This window comes from Acinonyx jubatus, chromosome A3, assembly GCF_027475565.1.
Source record: "Acinonyx jubatus isolate Ajub_Pintada_27869175 chromosome A3, VMU_Ajub_asm_v1.0, whole genome shotgun sequence".
Taxonomy (NCBI): domain Eukaryota; kingdom Metazoa; phylum Chordata; class Mammalia; order Carnivora; family Felidae; genus Acinonyx; species Acinonyx jubatus.
In genome coordinates this window covers 65,194,665-65,214,062 of record NC_069388.1, presented here as the reverse complement: position 1 = coordinate 65,214,062, position 19,398 = coordinate 65,194,665, and the positions used below count along the sequence as shown (strand labels likewise).

The window sequence follows — 19,398 nt, the reverse complement described above, 5'->3', positions numbered from 1 at the left end:
ACACCTCCCCAGCCACAGGGTGGTCCGAGGAGCCCAGGGCTCTGGGGCCAGCCCCACCCTTGGGGGTCAAGCTGCCTTGGCTCTCTGGGCCTCCTGGTCCACATGTCCCAAACGGTGACACCACAGCCTCCCTGACCTAGCACTTGAAACAATAAAAGAAAAAAAACAAGGTGTGAAGTTCAAGTTTGGGCCAACAGCCTACCCAGCTGTGGACTGCCACAAAAAATAACAGAACTGATAACAATGCCTTTGATTTTCTAAGCAGCTGGGATGGACCAGGAGCTCTGGGCAGTATTCTCACATGAGAGCGGGTGACAGCTGCCTCCTGGTTGGGACCTTTCTGCCCTGTTCTTACCATTCAGAAAACAGGGACTTGAGCAACAGCCTCTCATCTAACAGCGAGGGTAGGGTGGAGAGAGAGGAGGACAGCACAGGCCTCTTCCAGGCCAGGGGTCCAGCTAGGGCAGGACTGGCCCCCTCTGCAGGCGTGCACCTCTGTGTACCCTAGCCCGACAAGATGTGAACACACCAGCCCCCGCCGATCCTCTCGAGAGAGCACACACGCGCACACACCCAGATCTGAGAGGCCAGACTCCACACGACTGGCGTCAGGAACACCCCGGCCCAGAGGAAAATGTCCAGGTCCCGCTTAGCTGCCAGCAACCTACCCCTTCTTCAGGTTTGTCACATAAGCGCTCTGGAGGGCGGCTTCCAGGAAGTAGGTGAGCTCATAGTCAACTGGGTGAGAGCCTTTCAGATGCCGTGATGTGGTGTTATTTGTGATCTGGGAAGGGGAACACAGAGAGAGCCGCTGTCTCAAAGTTGTGAGTTGGAGGGGCTGGGGTCACAGCCAGCCCCGGTGGAGGTGACAGTCCCATTACCATCCCAAGTCTCTGGCTGCCTCAGGGACGCGTGGTGCGATTCTCAGGCTAAATCCAACCTAACTTGCTTTTGTTTAAAATATGTCTAAAACACTCTCTCCTCATCCAAATGCTGGATGCCCACAATAGCCCTACAAAGCTGGTTTTGTCTGTATTTTACAGATGAGGAAACTGAGGCTCAGAAAGTGCCTAAGGTCACAAAGCTGGCATGCACCTAGACCTCAAACTTCAGTCTGGCCAGTTACAGGGTCAGGCTATTTCTACTACTTCCTGGTTCATTCATTCAACAAACACTTGAGTGCCTACCATATACCAGGCACTGTCCCTGTCATATAACCATGGAATGTCAGCACAGTCTAACTGGCTAAGACTCCTGGTTCCAGGGAAGCCTGAGGAGCAACTGTGGTATTAATGAGCTGTCCTTAAGCCTCAGCTCTAAGAGGACCACCCAGCCCCACTGAGACAGGCCTGCCTTTATTGGGCCACCTCCCTGCCCTGATCCAAGACACTAATCAGTAAGCCATCTTGTCTTTTAGAAATTGAAGTAGATTTAAGAGAGGTTCTTAGTTCCTTGGAGCTTGGGGCTGGGTCTGAGGAGGGACATGGCACCATTTCTGAGAATGCACAGGGTCCTGTGGCCTGCCCTTCCCTGACCCAAGATAGCTAGCTCCCGGGGCCCATTTGTCTGCCCAATGCCACAGGACACTGATTCCAGCCCTACCCACCATTACAGCTCATCACCGTAAAAGTCGAAAGCCTGGGCTTCTGGATGAATGGGAGACCATCTTTTTCATGAAAGTTTTCTCCAAAACCACATGCATTTCCAATGTGAAGAGCTCCTAAAACACTGTTGTCTAGCAGTGATCCATGTGACCTCAGCAGAGGTCAACTCAGCCATGCCAGTCTCCAAGTGGACTTCCGCCAGGGAATGCACTCGAGTCCTGTTTTTGCTGAGTCCCCCAATAACTTTTCCTTTCCTCCTGAAACCCAATCAAGTAAAAGGACTCTAGGGTAGTGACACCCAACAGGGAGGCGATTTTGCCTTCCAGGGACATTTGGTATATCTGGAGACATCTTCAGCTGCCACAACTTGTATTTTATAATACACAAGGTTGCCCCACACAGCAAAGAATGATCCGGCCCTGATGTCAATAGTGCTGAGGGTTGAGAAATCCCACTCTGGGGGAATCGGCTTGGCCTGGACGACTCCTCCTACAAGGCCTGTCACAAAACAGGTGCTGGGTTGACATTTTGGCACTTGCCAAAGTAGGTAAGGTCAAATGTCTCTGGGCTCTGACTCTCAGCTCATAACCACCTCCTTCAGGATGCCAACCCAGGTCTACCCTGCCACATAGCACCCGCCTTCCAGCATCTACGAACCATCTACTGAACAGCATGCCTAGGCATCACCCCCGAATTCTCCCCTGCAAGTAACCGGAGCCACACTCCCAGGGTTCCAGTCCTGCCAATGCCACTTAGTAACTGTCTGAACTCTGGGAAGTCATTTAACTCCTCCCTAAGCCAGGGTTTCTCGCTTGGGAAATAGGAACAACAGGGCCTATCCCAGCCAGTGGGTGTGAGGGTTAAATTCAAGAATGACTTTAAAGTACTCAGGAGTACTGCCTGACACAAAAGCAGTATCTTTGTTAAATATAGCTGTCTGCCGTCCTCCCATTAAACCAAGAGCCCCCCAGAAGGGAAGACCCGGGGTAACATCTGCTAACGCCAGAACCACTGTCCTGCCAACAGTTGACAGCCCCCTTCCCACCCCCCCACCCATCCCCCTGCAAGGGGGAGCTGGGAGAAGAGGACGCCCGAGGACTTCCAGGCCCCAACTTGCCGGCACTGCTGGCCTCTGAAAGGCTGGGACAAAGGGCCCCAAGGCCTCCCCTCCCCGAGGGGATCTAGTAGGGAGCTTCCTGGCCACCTGAGGAGAGGGAAGGATGCCTAAGTGCAAGGACCAGCCAACACCTCTTCCAAAGGGACCACGGTGAGCAAATGGTTGTATCTCTCTAAACCTCATCTGTTAGGGATAAGTACAACGTCTACCTCATACAGTTGCTGTGAGGATTACACAAGTTTACAGGTACAGATATAGGGCCATCACATTTGGTCGTCCGAGCTGAGCTCATCCAGGAGGCTCTGGGCTCCCACAAATGCTATGGACTCATTTAGTTATTAAACAAATAAATAGAAGAGTGTGGAGGCGAAGGGTCTCACTCTGACAGAAGAGGTATACTGTGATAAGCCTTCCAACCAATGAGGCGGAGTGGCATCGCAGGGGCAGAGGGTGCCTTATCCTAATACACACAAGGGTCACCCACAGGCTTAGTGGGGGGCTTGGCATGACAGGCGCTCAATAGAGGCAGCTATAAGCAGAGTGCTCACCTTCTCCAACTCCTGCAGGAACACCTGCGCAATCCAGGAGGCCCTCTCGAAGCAGGTGATCACTTCCTCCTCCCTCTCAGTCAGGCGGTGGCGGGAAGCAATGGAGTTGGGCAGGCGTTCTAGGGAGAGGCCTGCGGGAGGAAGACAGCACCTTAGACGTGCCCTGCCCCGGCCCCCCAACCCGAGGCCCTGCCCATAGACCCAGGGAGACCTAGGCTCAGGAGCAGCCAGTGAGGGGCAAGGTCCACAGTGGCAGGAAAGGAGGAGGCTAAAGCAGTGGTGGTGGTATTGGCGGCGGCTGGGGTCAAGCTGCGGGCTGACAGCGGGGACACCCAAGCCCCACACGGGGAACTGCACCGTGGCACCTTTCCTGCCTACCCTTCCAGGCCAGCTCCCGCAGGAACCATTCCTGACCCTCCCTCCAAGTTGCAGGAGTGCCCCCAGGCACTGGTTATTTATCTACACTGGTTATTTATGCCCAGCTCTTCTCTCCCCGCTTTAGCCGAAAGCTCCATGTGGGCAAAATGTGAGCTTTTCTGCACCACTGCAGTCCCTAGTATCTGCACACAGCAGGCACCCTTCCACGGAACCAGTTTCTACCTCACCTAAGTTATTTGTGCATAGGTCAGTCTGACTGAAGTGGACAGCGGCTGCCTCTGCCCTCCAGGCAGCCACTGCCTGTTCTCTGGCCCCAGAGCCTCGCTTTCCCCATGAACACCCCTCCTGCAGCTGCAGAGCATGAGGCCCCCACTCCATCTCCCGGGCAGACCCATCATCAGGGCCATAGCGACTGGCTAAAGATGAGCCCTGGAACTTTTAACTTTTTCCACTGGGGCTGGGAAGCTGGGAGGAGGTCAGTCTGAAATGCTAGGGAAAGCCTGCCTGAAAATGAAGCTACACAAGGTGAATACAGTCAACACGATCAAGCTGTACATCTGCAAACGCTTGCAATGGTACGTTTTGTTATGGCTTTTTTTTTTTTTTAAACCACAATTACATTTAAAAAAAATTTTTTTAATTTTTTTAAATTTATTTTTGAGACAGAGAGAGACAGAGCATGAACGGGGGAGGGTCTGAGAGAGAGGGAGACACAGAATCTGAAACAGGCTCCAGGCTCTGAGCGGTCAGCACAGAGCCTGATGCGGGGCTTGAACTCACGGACCGCGAGATCGTGACCTGAGCCGAAGTCGGACGCTTAACCGACTGAGCCACCCAGGTGCCCCCATTTTTTTTAATCAAATCAAATCATGGCTCTAAAGCAAAAACAAACAAAACAAAAAAACCCAAAATGAACCCCCCCCCCCAAAAAAAAGGTAAGAAGCCCAGAAGGGAGAGCACTGTTATGCTTATTAGCTGTTAAGCCATAAAGGAAAACAACTATATTTGCATTAGTTTTGGGTTTTTTTAAGAAAAGAAGAAGACTGAATAAACTCTTAGTAATGAGGAGAAAAATCTACAGGTTAAAGATGAGTCAAGATAGAAGAGGGCAGATTCCTAATGACACCGTTTGAGTGCCCTGCCTGAATCTCTACCCCCTGAAACTTCCCAGTATATGAGCCCATAATACCCCCACCCTTTTTAGAGTGAAGTCAGCTTAAAGTGTGTTTCGGTCACATGGGACTAACACACAGACCTGACTAGAGAGTACTGTCCTGGACTGTTGCTTCCTAATGGGCAGAATCCAGTCGCTCCCACCTTTGTGTCCCACACGGTACTTTACATGCAACAGGTGCTCAGGATGAACTTCCTGGAGGAGCTGTAGGAATAGAACCCCCAACTCTCTCCTGCCCTCTGCCCTACCCTCCAGCTGATGAACATGCCCTCAACACTTCCCCATCCTTCCTCTTCCTCCCTTATTTTAGGCTTGACCTTTTTTTTTTTTTTTTAAGTTTATTTATTCATTTTGAGAGAGAGAGAATCCCAATTAGGCTCTGCACCATCAGCGTGGAGACTGATTCAGGGCTTGATCTCACAAATTATGAGATCATGAACTGACCTGAAGCCAAGAGTCAGACGCTTAACCGACTGAGCCACCCAGGTGCCCCTGTGCTTTACCTCTTGAGGGGATGACCATATCAGCCTCCTAACTGGCCTCCCTGCCTCATGTCTTGTTCTATTCCACCCTGCACACTGTTCCCAGGGTGATCCTTCTAGAACTCCACCACTTCAACCCTCCAGGGATCCCCAGGGCTACAAGGTATGGTCCAAACTCCTGGCACTCCATAACAGGGCCTCTAGGATTCCATCCCTGTCGCCTGCCCAGCCTTGGCTCTCACCATATGCCACAGGCTGAATGTTTGTGTCCTCCACCCCCCAAATCATATGTTGAAAACCTAGTGCCCAAGGTGATTGTATTAGGAGGCAGGGGTCTTTGGGAGGTGATGAATGGGGTTAACAGCCTTATAAAAGAGACCCCAGAGATCCACCTCACCCCTTCTGCCACATGATCACACAGCAAGAAGTCAGCAGCCTGCAACCTGGAAGAGGGTCCTCACCCTAATCTGACCATGCTGGTGCCCTAATCTCAGACTTCCAGCCTGCAGAGTCATGAGAAATAAACGTCTGTCGTGTTGATGCCACCCAGTCTGTACTTTGTTACAGTAGCCCGAGCTAAGACACCACAACTGCTGCATCCACACCCAACCTCCTGTTTCCAATGCTGACCTTGCTCAAGCCATTCCTCCTGCCTGGGATGCATACCCCTGCTGAATCTCCCAAGTCTACCCAAAATTACCACTCACCTTCCGCCCTGCTGAGGGCTGCCCCCTCCTAATACACCCCGGTATAACCAACTGATCCCTCCTGGGGCCCCAGTCTATGCTTTACATACTCCTGCCCCACCATTTCTTATATTTACTCACATGCATACCCAGCCAGACTGTAAACTTTGAAAGGCATCAACCTTATCACGTTTGCCTTTCTACAAACTGGCACATAGTAGGCATTTAACAAGCCCTGGCCGGCCAGCTGAAGAAATGGCAAGCCTGATCATGTCTGACAAAGTACAAAGTGCCCTGCAAATACAAGGTAAGGAATTACTGTTTTTCTTGGCTAGATCCCAACTCATATGGATTTAGTGACCTTGCCCTTTGCCAGGCTGGGGCGTGAACAGGTCCAAAGGTCGGTGTGACTCGGCCGGGGAGAAGACAGGCACAGAACGTGGAGGCCCTTGCTCAACACAAATACTCAGTTACCGGGGTCACCGAGGGTCAACGTGCCTCCTGCCAAATGACTCATGACCAGGAGGGGAAGAGAGCACTAAACGGGAGAGAGGAAGAGCGGGAGTCCTGGAGGAGACGCAGAAAGCAGGCAGAAGGCAGGTGCCACCGCTCACTGCTGGTGCCGGCCCTGCTTCCTCCTTCCCAGCTACGTACCCTGTCCACCCTGCAGGAAGGTGGTTCAGAGGCCTGGCCTGGGAGACCAGCTGCAGATGGCAGCAGGGTGTAGCCACTCCAGAAGCCCTAGAGTGGATCTGTCTCGACATGGCCGCTCTGCGGCTCCCCTGAGACACATGCTGCTGGCTGGGTTCCTTCCTGTCCCACAGCTGGGCCCAGACCTGGGATGGATAATGCCAGCCGCTTGGCCTGCTCGGGCTGCCAGTCCCAAGCCTCCACTGGGCTGACCACTACAAAGCGGTGAAATTAGTAACATGTGTCTGTGGGGCCTCTGCTGTCCATTGCTTCATGTGTTCCCTCCACTCCCAGTAGAGGCCTCTCTGCCACGCTTCTCTGGGAATTCTAAGTCCTAGCCTCCTGGAAAACTCACAGCAAAACCACCTCCTCCCGGAGGCTGACTTAGGCCTCCTGACCTCAGAACCAGTGGAACATTTTACCTGCATCTCTTTTGTGTATGTCTTTTTCCCACCCTGTAACCAGCCTCTCTGCCCGTGCTCTAGGCAGACAGTGAGAGCATGGCCCGGTGTCTGGTGAGTGGATGGACACAGAGCTGCCTGCACACATTCACTTGTACGCTTTCTCCTGCTCTGTTTACAAAATGCTTCTTGCTGAATTCATAACCAAACTGGCATATATTTATACAATGGAACACCACTCAGACCAACAAAAGGACAGACTCTTGATACATGTACAACCTGAATGAATCTCCAAGAAATTGGGTTGTGCAGCAGAAGCCAGATACCAAACAAGTACAATGCTATAGGATTTCAGTTACATGACATTCAAAAAAAAAAGCAAAATTATAATCTGTATTAATAGAAACTAACCAGTTATTGGGAGTGGAGAGAGAACCAACTGGAAAAGGGCCTGCAGGAAACTTCTAGGGTAATGGCAATGTTGTCGTTACTGTGGTGTTGGTTATGTGGGTATTTACACTTGTCCAACTCACCAAATCATACACTTAAGATTGGTACACCTCACTGTATAAACATTTATAAAAAATAATGAATATAATGCCTTTTCCAAAGGAAGCAATTGTGACAGCAGAGAACTAAAAGATGGAGGTAGAAGAGCTATGGTCACTAAGGTGGTTCTCTGTGAAATAATTTCCAATATACATAAGACCAAAAAGCTTCCTGGAGCTTGGCAATGGCTTCTCCAAATGAGGGTGATAGTCCAGTCACCCAGTTCTGCCCATAAAAAGGGGCTTCTTGACCTTACCTTTTTTTTTTTTAAGTTTCTTTATTTATTTTGAGAGAGAGAGAGAGAGAGCAGAAGCAGGGGAGGCAGAGAGAGAGAGAGAGAGAGAGAGAGAGAGAATCCCACGTTGACTCCACACTCAGTGCGGAGACCAATGTGGGGCTCCATCTCATGAACCCTGAGATCATGACCTGAGCTGAAGTCAAGAATCAGATGTTTAACCAACTGAGCCGCCCAGGCGCCCTGGGGCTTCTTTATATTTGCTCTTTGACTCCCATGAAGGTCCATTTTCCTGTTCATAAACATCTGATCGAAACCCACTAGAGACTCCAGCCCTTGGGTCCCTTCACCCTCTGCCTGCCCCTTGAGCATTTCCGCACAAGTGGCCAAACCACAACACTAGATCCAAGATGAGACAGACGGACTGCTCCTGAGCCTGGCCCCACAAGACCCCAGTGGTTGTCACACAGCCCTGTGAGCCAGAAGGAAGCCAGGGGCTGCCAGGAAGCCCAGGGGACCGCCTCTTGATTCCCACTGGCAAAGGTGCCTTTCTGTGAAAACACCCAGCTTTACAAGCCAAGGGAAGGTCCCTTTCAAGAAGAGTGCTTGCTTTTTCACGAAGTCCGAACTTTTGGTTTGGAGGCAAGCTGATCCTGGTTCAGCCCCAGGCTCAACACCCAGGCTGGTATCTGCCTCCTCAGGCTGAGATGAGTCACCACATCCCAGGCAGGCGCCTTTCCAAGAAGCCCCGCCCTTGGAGCTCTGGGCCCTAGATGTAGAGGTGGAGAGCACAACGGTTTCCTCTGCAATGGAACTTTCCAGTTGGGTGGAGTCCTACCTCCCTCCTACCCAGTTGGTCCAAGGGCATCTGGTACCCACAGAAGGCTAAGCCCCAAGTTAGGTACTCTGGGTTTGGGGACGGGAGAGGAAGAAATGCAAGTCATTGCTTCAGCCCTTAGGGAGGGAGCCTCAATGCCAGGTAGGGAAGAACCTTATAAATCACACTCAAACAGCAGGCGACTGCGGGAACGGAAAATGGTGCAGCCACTGTGGCAAACAGTCTGACAGTTCCTCAAAAAATTAAAAACAGAATTACCCTATGAACCTGCAACTCCACTTCTGGGTGTATACTCAAAAGAATTGAAAGGAGGGTCCCAAAGAGATATTTGTACACTCAAGTTCACAGCAGGATTAGTCACAATAGGCAAAATGTGGAAGCAACCCATGTGTTCTTTGATGGATGAATGGTTAAAGAAAATGTGAAATATGCATCCATTGGAATATTATTCAGCTGTAAAAAAGAAGGATATTCCTGGGGTGCCTGGGTGGCTCGGCTGGTTAAGCGTCTGACTTCGGCTCAGGTCATGATCTCACGGTTCGTGGGTTTGAGCCCCGTGTCGGTCTCTGTGCTGAAAGCTCAGAGCCTGGAGCCTGTTTCAGATTCTGTGTCTCCTCTCTCTCTCTCTGCCTGCCCCCCCCCACCCCCCCGTGCTCTATCTCCATCTCTCAAAAATAAATAAACGTTAAAAAATAAAAAAAAAAAAAAGAAGGATATCCTGCCATATGTCACACAGATAAACCTTAAGGACATTATGCTAAGTAAAATAGGCCAGTCACAAAAAGACAAATAGTGTATGATTCTACTTCTTTGAGGAACCTAAAGTTGACAAATTCATAGACACAGAAAATAGAATAGCAGTTGCCAGAAATTGCAGAGAAGGGCAAATGGGGAGACGTTTGGTGGGTACAGAGTTGGGGTTTCCCAAGATAAAGAGTTCTGGAGACTGGTTGCACAACAATGTGAATATATGTAACACTCCTGTACTGTATGTACACTTGCAGATGATTAAGATAGTGAATTTTATATCATGTGTATTTGATCACAATGAAAAATAAAATCTTTAAAAGATAGTTAAGATGCTAAATTTAGATTATATATATTTTACCGATTTTTTAAAAATTTCTTTTTAATGTTTATTTATTTTTTAGGGAGAGAGGGAGAGAGAGAGACAGACAGACAGAGAGTAGAGGGGTGGGGGCAGAGAGAGGAGACACAGAATCTGAAGGAGGCTCCAGGCTCTGAGCTGTCAGCACAGAGCCCGACACAGGCTGAACTCACAGACCGCGAGATCATGACCTGAGCCAAAGTCAGGAGCTCAACCGACTGAGCCACCAGGAGCCCCTATATTTTACCAATTTTTTAACCTACAGCGTTATATTAGTTCCGGGTGTACAACAGTGATTTAACACGTCCACACATCACTTGGTGCTCATCACAAATACACTCCTTAATCTCCATCACCATTTCACCCATTCCCTGTAACCATCAGTTTGCTCTCTATAGTTAAGAGTCTATTTTTTGGTTTGTCTCTCTCTGTTTTTTCCTTTGCTCATTCTCTATGTTTGTTTCTTAAATTCTACATATGAGTGAAATCATATGGTATTTGTCTTTCTTTGCTTTATTTCGCTTAGCATTATACTCTCTAGCTCCATCCATGTTGTTGCAAATAATGAGATTTCATTCTTTTTTATGGCTGAATAATATTCCATTGTGTATATATACACCACATATCCTTTTCCATTCATGGACACTTGGGCTGTTTCTTTATCTTGGCTATTGGAAATAATGCTGCAATAAACACAGGGGTGCATGTATCCCTTTGAATTAGAGCTTCTGTATTTTCTGAGGAACTATCAAGTAGCATGATTACTGGATCATAGATTGGGTAGTTCTGTTTTTAACTTTTTGAGGAACCTCCATACTGTTTTCCACAGTGGCTGCACCAGTTTGCATTCCCACCAACAGTGAAAAAGGGTTCCCCTTTCTCCGCATCCTCACCAACACCTGTTGGTCCTTGTGTTGTTGAGTTTAGCTATTCTGACAGGTGTGAGGTGATAGGTCATTATGGTTTTGATTTGCATATCCCTGATTATGAGTGATGTTGAGTATCTTTTCATGAGTCTGTACATTTTACCAATTTAAAAAAATGAAAAAAAAGGAAAGTGGACAACTTGACTCCATGCACCCGTCTCCAAAAAGTGGATCCACTAACTTTACTTCTAAGAATTTACCACTAAAAAATTAATGACATAAGCAAAAGTTTAGTTTGAAAGATATCTACCATAGCACTATTTATAATGGCAAAAAGATGAAATTTAACCTAGAGGTCCAATAACAGGAGACAAGCTTGCTAAACTGCAATAGATTCTAACAATGCGATGCAGTTAAGCTTTAAACAGTGATGTAGATATGTAGTGGGAAATGGCTCATAAAATACTCACTTTAGAAAAGAGATTATAAAGTATGATTGTATGAACTTATTTTTGTTCTTTAAAAAGCCACATATAAACCTATAGGAAAAAAGACCAGAAGGATACACCCCAAAATGTTTATAGAGATCTTAGTGTCCATTTCCTGAAACAAAATGGGATTACCACCGATGCCCAACTCACGCGGGCCGTGAAATTGAAATTAGACGGTATTATATAGATTAGCATGCATGTTCTCAGAGAATGTTAAGTGAGGCTCACAGTGATCTCTCTGGAAGGGATCTGGTCCTTCCCTAGAATGACAGATGAAACCTCTAATTCAAGAAGAGATTCCTTCCAACACCCCTCAGTTAAAAGCGCCAGAGTCCAAACTAGATCCAGGTCTTCTGGCTTCAATACTGTCTGCTGTCTCGGCCCAGACTCCCTATGTATGTCTCCCCCTACCTGCCATGCCCCCAAGGGTTCCCAAACCTCAGGCTTCTGGCCAGCCCCTGGTGGCTGCAGTGGAGCTGTCCACTCTGCAAGGGGATGGGCCCTTCAAATGCACCCCTCACAGCCTTGCCTGCACTCCACACCCCCAGCCCAGGAAAGAACTCAGTGAAGGCCAGGTACACACGCAATGAACACACCCAGCCTCCTTCCAAGATGCCCCAACAGCACTCCTCTCCCTCTGGAAGCCCGGACTGTGGACTGCAGTCTAGGGACAGAGCAGCGGTACTGACAGTGCTGACCTGCTTCCGCACAGGGCAAGCGACCCATGCCCCTTTGAGAAGGAAGCCAAAATCAATAGCTAATTCCTGCCATACCAGGACTTAAAAAAAACAAAAACAAAAAAACCCCAAAACCAAATATGCCACCATGTCCTGCCCTAGGAGAAGCTTGGTGTTTTTATTTTCAAATTCTAATAAGCCACAAGTTCCCAGGTGAGAGCAGAATAGCCTGGGGTTGCAGTGACCAAAAGAGGACAGGAGAAGAAAAGAAAGAAAGAAAGAAAGAAAGAAAAGAAAAGGAAAAAGAAAACAAACACTCAAGAAGTGAGAAGAGAATTTGCAGATCATAATTCTCACAGCTGCTAAGTGCTTTTTTTGTTTGTTTGTTTGTTTGTTTACATTTTTACTTTCCACAGCCTGTTCACCACTTAGCACCTAGCTGCAGTATTTTGGGAGAACTGGGGCCATTTTTCTCCATAGTCAGGCCAATCTTCTACTGGTCAGCCTGTGAGCAAGCCTGTCCAGAGCATGGACTGTGGCCTCCCTGGTGCTGGGCTGCGAGCAAGAGGGGAAAAGGGCAGGACTCGTGGCTTTTCAGGGAAATGGGGAGTCATTCCTCCCTCACACCTTACCACACTGAGCTAGTGCTGGAGAACTGGAAGTGACACAGGCCTGAGGGGAGAGGCGCTGTTTGCCATGGACCAGTCCTGAGAGGTGGACAGTGATGCCGTGGCTTGTGGGGCTGAACCGGGTAAGCTTGAGATATTGAAAGTGCAGGCCCTGAAGCTCCTGCATGCCCATCAAAGCATGGTGGCCCAGGAATAAAGTTCTAGAACACCAGCAAGAAGACCCCCTGAGCTTTACTGCAAGGCTCTCATGCTCAGTCATTCCTGGCACCACCACCCCTTGCCCCCCACTAAACAAGTCACCTCCATTTCTCCTGGGGCTTCTCTTTGGACTTCTCCTTTACCTGGAAGGCACCTCTTCTACTCCTCTGCAGATAATTCCTCCCTAAGTTCAGGTTTACCTCCAAGCTAACCAGGAAAAACTCCAAATAGCTCCATTCATTTTCCTCTCTCTGCAGCAGAGTGGTTCAATCCCCAAGTACTTTTGGGGTATCAGGGATGACCCCAAAAGCTGGAGTCAGAGAGAGCCAAGTTCACATCCTGACCTGGTCACTAGTGGTGTTACCCGAGGGGAGTCAGTTCTGCCTGAACTCTGGGATTCTGCCCTCCATACCTTTCACCTACTGTGGTTAACAGCACACTGATTTTCCTTTGAGGAACCATTCCTCCAACTCAGTCCACCAGATTCAGGTGGAAATCACACCCCTGGCACCAACCCAGAGGTTTGATGCTGGTCACTGTAACTGATTCCAGGGTAGGCACGAGACGGAGTCAGGTCAATGAGGCACTCTCTCCTCCTGAGGCTGTAAGTGCTATGCACAGAACCACGTAAACCTGGAGGTGCTAAGACATCAACACATGGAGCCCCTAGATCCAGCTATGCCTGATGCCACCTACCTCCAATGACTTTCTAGTTACATGGGGTCATACGTTTCCAGTGCCTCCCTCCTTTTTGTTGTTGCTTTTCCAGCTAGTTGGAGTTACATTTTTGTCATTACAACCCTAAGCCTGGTTATATGGAAACTGATCCCCAGAAGCATGATGATGTCAGAGGGCACCATTTCTGAAATGCAAGCCTGGCTGACTTAAGGTCAGATACGAGAGTGAGGACTGACCATCTCACAATTAAGAAACTGGAATTCTAGATACATAGCAGCAGTAGTGCCCATTGAAATGCAGCCTATTTTGTCTTGAGGTGAAGGCTGGAGCTTTAGGGCATCTGGTAGAAACATTTCAGGATATTGGCCTATGTTGGATACTTCTTAGGGTCCACCGCGAGGTCTACAAAAAGGGCAAGCTTTACTCCTGGCAATCCCTCTGGATGATGCAGCTTTGCCAGGGGCCCTTTTTACCTGCGGACAACAATCCAAGGTGGCCAACAGTCAAGTCTGATAAGCAGGGTTGGAAATTTTCTGCTCCTGGAGATAGGGAGACCAGACCGTATCAAGAGCTAAGGCTGTGGCCTGGGAAAGGCCTGATCCACCCCCACCCCCCACCCCCAGGATCTCACAAGGATCCTGTGCTGTGGCTCTCATGTGCTGCTACAGAGCCAGATGCAGCTTGAGGGCAAGAGGTGTGAGCACCCCTCAGCCCAGCCTACTGCTTACCCATTAAACTGAGGGCTGGGGGCTGAGAGGGGCCCTGAGGCCTATGCAGAGACAGAAACCACTGGGCCTGGCTCTAGAGCCAAGGGCTCTGTCTGAGTCAACAAAATCTCTGGCTCTAGGTTCTTACCCATGGAGATGATCTGATGCCAAATGTCCAAAGGCTTATTACTAGGTTGCTCTAGAGAGTCTTTGAGCCAGACAGATCCCAACCCTGGCAAAAACAAAGCCTCAGACCACTCAACGTGTAAGGCGATCCCAGGTGTGTGACCCCCATTTGGAAGTGGGCTGCTAAGGAGCTGCAGCCCCAGAGGGGACTTTGCAAATGCCCTTCTCAGGTGTCAAGGCAGAGAACAGAACTGGGGGTAGCCACATGGCTGGGGCACCCAGGCCAGGCAGGAAGTCCAATGTCCTGCCCCCAATAGGCTGCAGAAATAAGCTACAGACTAGCCACCTCTGGAGTAATTTCCATTTCCTGATTTTTCCAAACCATAAACTCCACTAATGCTGAGGCCTGTTGAGTCAGGGACTGGACAGGAAAGAGAGGCACCAGGTAGCTTGTGACTCATCGGTCTTGCCATAGTTACTACCTGCTTAGCTCCTCCTCCAGAGAAGCTGCTTCTCCCAGAGCCACATCACACCAGAAGCAGGCTTTGCTCAACTGACTGCCACTCCCTCAAGGGAAGGGAGCCCTACTGTTCATCTTGGCAACCCTGGCAGGTGCTGGCAAATTTTACTTTTTCCTGTAAGACACAGAGCCAAGGACCTCGAGGGGTATAATGGCCAGGGGCCAGATGCCTGGCAGGAGGAACATACTGACTTCTCACCGGGGAGACTCGGTCAAGGTCCAAATGAGCTTGAAGGAGAAAAAGAATGCCATAGGCTGCAGTTATACACAAGGGAAGCCTCCTGGTGGAAGATACACCTGAACGGCATCTAAAGGGAGTGTTAGGGCTATCTCTGTGTGTACAAAAGGGGCATGCTGGGCAAGAGCAGTGGCTCAAGAAAAGGTAAAGGGACAAAACTCTGCACACCATGTTGGACACCAGGTGGAGACCTCATTCAGCTGGAATGTGAGTGGCTCCAGGAAGGGAGAAGAGGCAGAGAAGACTGAGGTTGCAGAAGGAATGACCACCTGTCCCCCCAGGGCTTCAAGTTCAGCAGAAAGACAGGGCTGGGAGCCATGAGCAGGCAGAATCAAATGAGCAGGCTCTGCCTAGGGCTTCGTGAGGGTGGGCAGCACTGCAGACTGGCCCTCTGAGAAGGGCCTCGAAACCAAATTATTCTACATTTAAAAAACATTTTTTTTTAAGTTTGTTTATTTTGAGGGAGAGGGTGTGCACATGCATGCTTGCGTGCAAGTGGGGGAGGGGCAGAGTGCGACAGGGAGAGACAGGGTTTGATCCTACGACAGTGAGATTGTGACCCGAGCCAGTATCACGAGTCGGACACTTAACTGACTGAGCCATCCAGGTACCCCTGGACTGTTTTTTTAATACAAAGTAAATGGAAGATGTTCCCTTGAAACAAACCAAGATGGTGGTGGGGCAATGCCATCAAAAATAGATGTCTACCATCTGTACCTGGAATGGGCTGGGAACATTTCCTTTCCCAGGGCTTTCCCCTGGTCTGACATGCTTGGTCAGGGGATGGTGGACTGGCAGAAGTCACACTGGAGCCACTGCAGGGCCTAAGGAACAGAGTGGTAGAGGGGCAGACTTCTCACTCTGGGCCAAGGTAACCAATGTTGACATATAAAAGGAAGTTTTCTGAACAATCTGCCTACCAACACCACTGCCCTGGGTTGCTTCCACACTAAGCAGACCCATGGTGGCTGCAGCTCCTAGCCAACCCAGGGCTGATGGAGGCCAGGAGAGGTAGAAGCCCCCCGTCTGCCCAAGGCCCATTTAGGCCCCCCGTGGACTACTCTCAGGAACAGAACAACAGTGTGCCCACAGGCATCGTTCCTCCTGGCTGGCCCCTGGATTCTGCAGTAACTGGCAGGACCTTCTCCTTTCTCAGGGCTCTGTGCACTGCCTGTACTCTCATCTGTGTGAACCCGTTCTGGAGGTAACTGCAATCTGCTCCCCAGGTGGGGTCCTCTGTCACAGGCAGGATACAAGCTTGAGAGACAACCACCCAGCCATCAATCTAAGCTCTGCTGCTTACAGGTTGCAAGTCTCTGTTTCTTCATCCCTAGAGTAGGCATAACAATTACCCACCCCCCCACCTTATAGAGTAGAGGTGAAGATGAATCCCGTTACAGAAGCTGGAGGGTCACGTAACCCCCATGCAATATACACACGTATGCAAGTACTGTTTCTGCATTTCAGCAAGAGAGACCCAAGACCACTGCAAGATGGTGTCTAGAGCCCTCCCTGAGAATCAGAAAGCATTTTCTGGTCTCATCCACATCCCCTTGACTTCAGAGGAAGGCCTAGTCCTTGTGAGTGATGCTTCAGAAGGACACATAACCAGATCGCTCTGCCCTGAAGCAGAAAGTGGGTGAGTTGAGTGTATTTTTATGTCTTTGGGGACTGGGAGGGGGGTGCATTGAAGAGACCCCAAGCCTGTTCCTGACTCCTCTAACAAGACCAGGAACTCCACTGGAGATACCCATACATGCGCCCCCACTGAGCCTCCAGGCCCCGTGACACATGGCCCCATCCTCCTTCCTCGAGACAGGTGTGCCAAGAAAACTCCCTGCCCCACTGGATGGCACCAAGTGGAACCATGAAGCAGAAGCCAGTGCAAAACAGTAAATAAACTGTGGTGTAATGGCCTGGCCAGACAACACTTGGGATTAGGGAAGGCAGGCTCCTGGGGGGGTGGCTACCTGGAGACAGAACCTAAAGCTGTAAGGCTGCCTCGGGTAGAGGATTCTAGTTCAAACAAAGCTGACTACTGTCCTGGGTAAGGACACTCCACTTCATCAGCCTTGACTTCCTCATCTGTAACATGGGGCAGACTGGCCTAGACTGCTTCTGTCACTGCTCTCAGTCTAGGCTTCTGAGCAGCACTACCATGGGGGAATCTACAAGCTCTGGCTGCCCGGGTTCAAATCCCAGCTCTGCTATTCCCATGAAATCCATGAGTCCCTTCACCTCATCAACTGTAACTCCTTGTCTATAACAAGGGAATGAAGAGAACACCCAATGAGGCCTATTTACTACTGTGTGGATTCAGTGAGGGTGTACCTGGCATGCAGTGAGGGATTAATAACTATTATCATTCTGTGAATTCTGTGGCCTCCTGCCACCACCATCCTTTCTATGGACTGAATGTGTGTGTCTCCCCCCAGCTCATGTTGCACGTAGTCCTAATCCCCAATGTGTTGGTATTTGGAGATGGTGCCCTCGGGAGACAGGGTTAGATGAGGTCATGAGGGTGGGGACCTTGTGATGGGACTGGTGACTCTATAAGAAGAGAAGAGAAAGAGATGGAAGAAAAGCCATGTGAGGGCACAGCAAGAAGGTGGCCATCTTCAACCCAAGAAGAGAGCCCTCCCAGATACGACCCTGCTAGGACCTCGATCTTGGATTTCCCAGCCTCCAGAACTCTGAGAAATAAATTTCTGCTGTTTGAGCCACACAGTCTAAGGTACTTTGCTATGGGAGCCCAGCAGATTAAGACAACCCCGTGACCAGCCATCCCCGTCCCCTTCTCTCTGCATGGGGCGACCCACCAGGTACCCCCAAACCCAGGAAAATCAATATCATGCACACCCTGGAGACCTCATGCATGATCTCAAGCATACACAGGGTCAGGTGAAACTCAACACACCAAGCAGCAGGTAGGGCACAGGCATTGCAACAGGACAGGACGGACAAGCAGAGAGGAGACAGGTGCGTGGGAGGCCATGTGCAATCAGCGAGGGGCGGGGAGCTAGCACACGCCACGACCAAGCAGCCCACGCCAGTGGCGCTTGGCTCCTTACCTCCCCTGCAGGACCTCTGACCACCAGGACTGTGTTCCCCCAAGAAGCTGGAGGCGTGCTGGAAAGAGTAGAGAGCAGAAGACAGGGAGCAGTAGGTAGAGCCAGGTCTACAGGAAAAAGTGCTGGAAAGGGCCCCCGAGGAAGGGTGTTAGGTTTGGGGAGTCCATGGCAGAGCGGTTTTCAAGAGGCCCAAAAGACCCAAACACTAAATGAAAAACACCCCCAAGACCAGCCTATGCTGGGGCACAGAGAAAGGGACGAGAGAGCCAAGGAAGAAGCCCCCACATACTGGATTAACCTAGATGGCCACCTGTCCTCCTACATGCTGGTGTTGCATCTGTCCTGGGTGACAATCTCAGCAGACTTCCTGGGAGGTTGTGAATAGTCTCTCTAAAGGGAAAGGGACCCCGGGGTGGACAAATAGCTCTCAAGAAACCCAGGAGCCAGAGTCAAAGGAGGCCATGCTCTGCAAAGATGTCCCCTGGAATCCAAAGGAGACAGAGTGGAGTTTCCAATCCTGGTTCCACCACAAATCTCTGGGCAACTCTGGACGAGGTACATAGCCTCCCTGGGCCTCAGTTTCCCCATATACAAGATGGAGAGAATGTCCTTATCTACAACAGAGAAGAAGGTGACACTCTACCATCTCAAACATCCAATCTCCATATGGCCATAAGCATGTCTAGATTTTTCTCGGGGCTGATTTGTGCTGGAATAAGGAGATGACCAAACATCTAAGATTCCTGACAACCATCTGGGCAGAGCGGGGTGGGGGGGGTGTTCCTGGGACACCGCACTGCCACTGAGGGCCATCCCTCAGGCGCTGTGACCCTAGGGTTCATGGATCCAGGGAAGAAGAAGCCTGAAGCACAAAGTCTGGGCTCAGGCTTTTACTAACATGTAACCCCTTCAGGGTCAGTTCAATGGCACTAAACAGTGCCCCAGGTGAGCCATCATCCACAGCTCCATATCATGGGATTTCTCCATCACTGACCCTGTGTGCCTGGGTCCTCACCACAACACCCCTTACTCTGGGAACTGGTTCTGACCTGCCCATCACTGATCTCTGGGCCACTCACAGGTGCCCAACAAATACCCAAGGAGGGACAGGCTGCTCTATACCACAGAGCATCTGATCTGTAGCCAATGTCAGTCCCCAGCACCAGCCTGACGACGGGATGGCATTGTTTTTAAGCCTTTCTCAACATTATGACCCAGCTGATTCCTCTTGGTTATGGTAACCCTGTGAGGGCAGGTATTACAATTCTGTTTCACACGTAAGTCAGCTGAGGCCAGGAAAGGTGAAGTGGTAATTTGCCCAAGGGCGTGCAGCTGGGTGGCTAGTTATTGACGGAGCCAAGGTGAGAACCTGAGGCTCCTGATATCT

At 50.0% G+C, this 19,398-nt stretch overlaps 1 protein-coding gene and 1 long non-coding RNA gene across 3 annotated transcripts in view; one reads left to right on the top strand and one right to left on the bottom strand.

Annotated features, from left to right (window-relative positions):
* Positions 1 to 19,398, bottom strand: part of TTC7A (tetratricopeptide repeat domain 7A) — a 119,827-nt gene that overhangs the window by 85,294 nt on the left and 15,135 nt on the right. The window contains exons 1-3 of one of the 2 annotated variants that reach the window (XM_027072513.2): positions 18,012 to 18,068; positions 3,270 to 3,400; positions 669 to 784 (exon numbers count right to left, since the gene is read on the bottom strand). Coding sequence is in view for 1 of the 2 variants with exons in the window: in XM_027072511.2 (XP_026928312.1) it covers positions 669 to 784; positions 3,270 to 3,400 (247 nt within the window). In the remaining variant the exon portion in view is untranslated. Of the gene's footprint in view, positions 1 to 668; positions 785 to 3,269; positions 3,401 to 18,011; positions 18,069 to 19,398 lie in introns of those variants that run through there. The other variant, XM_027072511.2, reaches the window with a different exon arrangement.
* On the top strand, positions 14,537 to 18,692 carry LOC128311191 (uncharacterized). Its single transcript, XR_008289300.1, has 3 exons — positions 14,537 to 14,794; positions 16,408 to 16,579; positions 16,756 to 18,692. It is a non-coding gene; the product is annotated as an uncharacterized LOC128311191 (long non-coding RNA).